This window comes from Myotis brandtii, unplaced genomic scaffold (assembly GCF_000412655.1).
Source record: "Myotis brandtii unplaced genomic scaffold, ASM41265v1 scaffold68, whole genome shotgun sequence".
In the NCBI taxonomy this organism is placed as follows: domain Eukaryota; kingdom Metazoa; phylum Chordata; class Mammalia; order Chiroptera; family Vespertilionidae; genus Myotis; species Myotis brandtii.
The window spans coordinates 756,720-760,959 of record NW_005370657.1 but is presented as its reverse complement, the minus strand read 5'-3'; the positions used below and the strand labels follow the sequence as shown (position 1 = coordinate 760,959).

Genomic DNA, 4,240 nt, shown 5'->3' with positions numbered 1-4,240 from the left:
CCCACGGGATCAACAGGGCGGGGCTAGCAGTTATGGCTGCTCTCAGTCTTGCCCTCAGAGGCTCTGCTTCTCAGTGTCCCGGTAATCACTGCAAGCCTCGAGTTCCGACCGATGCCAGACAGTCCCGCTTCTCCCGTATGAGTCTGGGTCCCCAGAGACTCGCCCGGAACTGGAGCTCAGAGCCTGAGACTCCCTCCCGATTGAAAAAGACAACCGCGCCCTCAGTGGCCAGCCCGTTCCGCATGCACCTCTGGCCCTTGGTATTTTACTTCCGCACCGCTCCTCCTCTGAGTCTCAGTAAGCTTTTCTCTTTCCTTCTAGTTGTAGAATTTCCACTCAGCCAGCCTTCCTGTGGTTCTGGATGATGTCTGTTCTGTCTCTTAGTTGTATTTTTGAAGTTGTCGTGCGAGGCAGCAAACTCTGGTGTTTACCTATGCCGCCATCTTGGTTTCTCTCGCAACTTAGTCTTGATAACTGCAATGGGGTATGACTTAGCTGAGTGAGGAATTCTAGCACATTATCCACTTAACCCTGAAGCCTTCCATGAGTCAGTGACATACTGATGTCACAGATCAAGTCGGAAACTAAAGTGGTAAGGACAGATTTTAATCGGTAATACCCTCTTGTCGTAGGGAAGAGGTTCCAGCGTGAACTCAGTGCCACTTCAATTTGCACAGAGGTGACCGGGCATTTTAAACCGACAAGAACAGACACTGGGGGTACGGTAGTAAAGGAAAAGGGGGCCATATTTATGGTGACAGAAGACGATTTGATTGTGGTGGTGGACACACAATTGAAAAAAAGAACAGGCAGACACGACCACTACATTTGATCTTAGCCAAAAGGCCAGAAGCGATTGGTGACTGGGCATTTAAAGAGAGGGAACTGGTGGGGGCTTGGGCAGACTCAGGGGCGTGAAACATTACGAAGGGTTGGTGAGTAAACGCTCATTATGCCCGCTGTGTCTGCTGGCTGGCAGTTACTGAAGTTTGGCTTCTATCCTCCCAGAGACGAGGAGACAGAGGCCCGCCCCATCCTTCCTGAGGATTACATTTCAAAAGAATGGCGTTCAGGTCCTTGAGAAAGACACCCCTGAGTTGCAGAAGATACAAATTCATTTCAGAGGGACAGAGGAAGGGGTCACAGTTACAAGCCCTTTTTGGTGAATACTCTAAGACAGCCTGGTGTGTGGGGTCGATGCTCTTTTAACAGCCTTTAGCTCTCAGGCCGGTGCTTGAAGGTGGGCTAGGGTCATCCTAGGAATGCAACCTGGAGTTCTTAGAAACTATTTTAGTGTTTGTTTAACGTTTTTAATGTGGGAGGAGGGAGGTGGACGAAATCACGCGCTTGAGCGTCTGCAGTGGTTTTTGTCGGTCAAGGTTGAGGCCTAGTTGAGCAGAGGAGCCTGGCTAAGATTTGGTCAAGGAGAGACTCTTTTTCTCGGGCACTGGGCACACACCCACCTGGCACACGTGGGAATGGCTCCCCTGGATCTGTTCTTTGTGCAGTGGCCCTCCCCCATTGGGTGCAGCCTGAGGCGTACCCCAGGGGCACCGAGGGCACTGTGATTGTCACACTGGGACAAGTGGAACCAGGACCATCCTGGGCAAAGCCGGAGTGTGGTCACCTGGTGATTTGGCCCCAGTGACTTCTGCTCGCCCCCTCGTTCCCTCACTCTGCTGCAGCCCCACAGGCTGCTCGTGGTCCGCCCCGCAAGGCCCTCTCGTGGCCGCGCCGGGCCCTCTGTCTCGATGCTCTTTCCTCGGGCCCTGCACAGCCGGCCTGGCTGCCTCGTCTTTCCCCTGGATTCACCTTCCCGAGTTTCCTCTCCTCTGAGAAGCTTCCCTGACTGCGTGAGGAACACCATGCTGCCTCGGGCCCCCTAGGGGCTCTTCCCGGTCCTGAAGCGCTGTGGCCCAGCTAACTGGTCTTCCCCAACCCCTCCCACTCCCACCCCCCAGGCCACAGGAGGTGCCTCCGGGCTCCCTTCTCTCTGCCCATCACACACTGGCTCATAATTTCGTACCTAACATTTGTCTCTACCGTCAGACCGAGCCACCCTGGGCAGAGCCGTGGTGCTGGCTGCCAGCTGGACCCTGAGTCTGGGCACAGGGGAGCAGAGAGAACGCGGCCCCTCTCCTGACCCCACCCCTTCCACACAAAAAAAGACTCTGCTCTTCTCCACTTTTCACAAAAATGTATTTCTGTGACACCCCAAAGTACAGACATTTACCCAGGACCCAGGTGGTAAAGCAATGCAATGTGAGCTCTGCCCAGGGGGCTGGCTCAGGCCACCTGGGCATGGAAGGGAGGGCGAGCTGGGAATGCAGGGCAGCTGCCCCGCCCCAGGGCTGGGAGGGAAAGACTCCAGGAGGAAAAGGCCAGGTGCCTCTCCGCAGGGCTGCTCCTCGCAGAAGTGCTAGGAGAATCCAGCAACAGGCCCGGGCAAGGAGGAGGGAAGAAAAGCCACACCCCAGGACTGCCTGCAGTCAGCCCTGCTCCAGGCCCCTGGTTCTGGAGGGGCCTCCTCACCCCACCCCACGAGAGAAGCAGTTCGGAGTTACGTTGGGGGAGCACAAGATATTCGGATACATTTGGGGCTCACACTTCTCTGGAACTCAGCCCAGAGTTTTCCAAGGTAAAGCCGCCGGGCAGCACAGGAGGGTCTCCACCGTGGGCTGTGCCGCGTGCTGGTCCGGAGGCGTCTGCCTGCTGCTGCAGGGGGAGCGCCTGCCTGAGAGGAGTGGGGTCCTGTGCGCAGTGGGCAGGCAGGGCGAATGAGGCAGGCTCAGTTCTGCTGGTGGGGTGCCTGGGCACCTTGGGTGCTGTGGGCAGATGAAGGGCCAGAGAGTAACGAGCCCCTGGTCCCAGAAGGTGCTGGCTCCCAGGCCGGGGGGCAGGTTCTGGATATGTTTGGCAGAGTGGGCAGTGGACCAGCCCTGGACTGGGGCCTTCAACTGCCTGGGACCTGGTGGGAGACAAGCAGCCTCCGTAGCAGCTTGGCCTCAGGCAGGCCTGGCCAGAGAGCAGCAGGGCCACTGGGAGCCCCGCTCCTGAGGGGCCTCTGGGGCCAGGGCTGCCTGGGCGTAGGCCTAGAGACAGCTCACTTCTTTGCCCCAGATGGCCCACAGCTGGGAGCACCAAGGCATTCAGGAGACTCAGTGGGGCTGGTTTTAATCCCTAAACTCCATCAGCTGCCCTCAGGAACCCAGGCGCGGTTCTCAGGCTCTGCTGGGTGGGCTAGTGCTGGAGTGGGCTGTTAAAAGCCTGCTGCCTCTCCTAAGAGGAAGCCAGGCCAGGGTCTGAGATTACTGGGGAAGGACTGGACACTCGCAACGTTAGAGGCATTTAGTTGGGGGGAGGGGGAGTGTGGCAGCGATGAAGGCTGAGTTAGGGCTTGAGAATGGCCAAGGAAGCTGCAAGGACTCAGGGAGTATTTCTTTTGTTTTTGTACAGAAATCATATACACAAAACTTCACACTTCCTAACAAAAAAAAAATAATATATATATATAATATATATATCTCACTAATGTTAAGGAAAAGCGTCAGTTGTGCAAAAGTCCTCGTGTCCCTTCATCCAGTGGGAGGCTCCCGGTGGGGTCTGCCAGCTGGGCTGCTGAGTGCTGCCTGCCGGCCTGTGTCCAGAGCAGTGGCGGCCATGGGACAAGGCCTCTATCTGGACGTGTCCATGTTCTCCTCCTTAAAGTTACCGCAGTGCTCGATCACCTTTCTGGAGACAACGGGAGAACATTGGAAGGCGGGCTGGGGTCGGCTGGGCCATGTCCCTCCCCACTGATCAGGCCGCTGAATTTGTCAGCAAATGTTAACAATGATGCTGACTGAGATGGTGTGTGGCTGGCAGAGTGGCCGGCCTGTGCAGAGCACCCAGGAAACGGTTCCTGTGGCCATCAGTACCCTGTCTTCCCTGCCTTCCTCCCTATGTCCTGCCCCCTCTCGGCCTCAGGGGCTCCCCTGAATCAGCTCAAGCCTGACCTCCAAACCCCCCAATCCTTTCTTCAGCCTGTCTTTCTTCTTCACTTTTCCCTGCACACTCAGGCCTTTACTTCCCCAAAGTCTACTAATGGCCCCCAGGCTGCACACCAGACTCCCAGGGCCGACATCCTGCAGCATCTGGGAACAGCCATTCGTGCTCAGACCTCGAGTCCTTCACCCACTCCATTCTGGCCCTTGGGATCTGCTGCCCCACCGCACTCCAGTGTCACCCTGGACCCCGATGG

General features: G+C 56.7%; 2 protein-coding genes across 6 annotated transcripts in view; both read right to left on the bottom strand.

The window, feature by feature from the left end:
- ZDHHC12 (zinc finger, DHHC-type containing 12) overlaps positions 1-4,240 on the bottom strand; it is a 590,635-nt gene that overhangs the window by 6,996 nt on the left and 579,399 nt on the right. The gene's annotated exons all lie outside the window — the stretch shown is intronic.
- ZER1 (zyg-11 related, cell cycle regulator) overlaps positions 2,183-4,240 on the bottom strand; it is a 25,801-nt gene continuing 23,743 nt past the window's right edge. For all 5 annotated transcript variants that reach the window (XM_014529316.1, XM_014529317.1, XM_014529315.1 and 2 more), the window contains 2 exons: positions 3,530-3,732; positions 2,183-2,825 (listed from right to left, as the gene is read on the bottom strand). In XM_014529316.1, the coding sequence (XP_014384802.1) occupies positions 3,675-3,732 (58 nt within the window). In that variant the 3' untranslated portion in view covers positions 2,183-2,825; positions 3,530-3,674. The remainder of the gene's footprint in view (positions 2,826-3,529; positions 3,733-4,240) is intronic.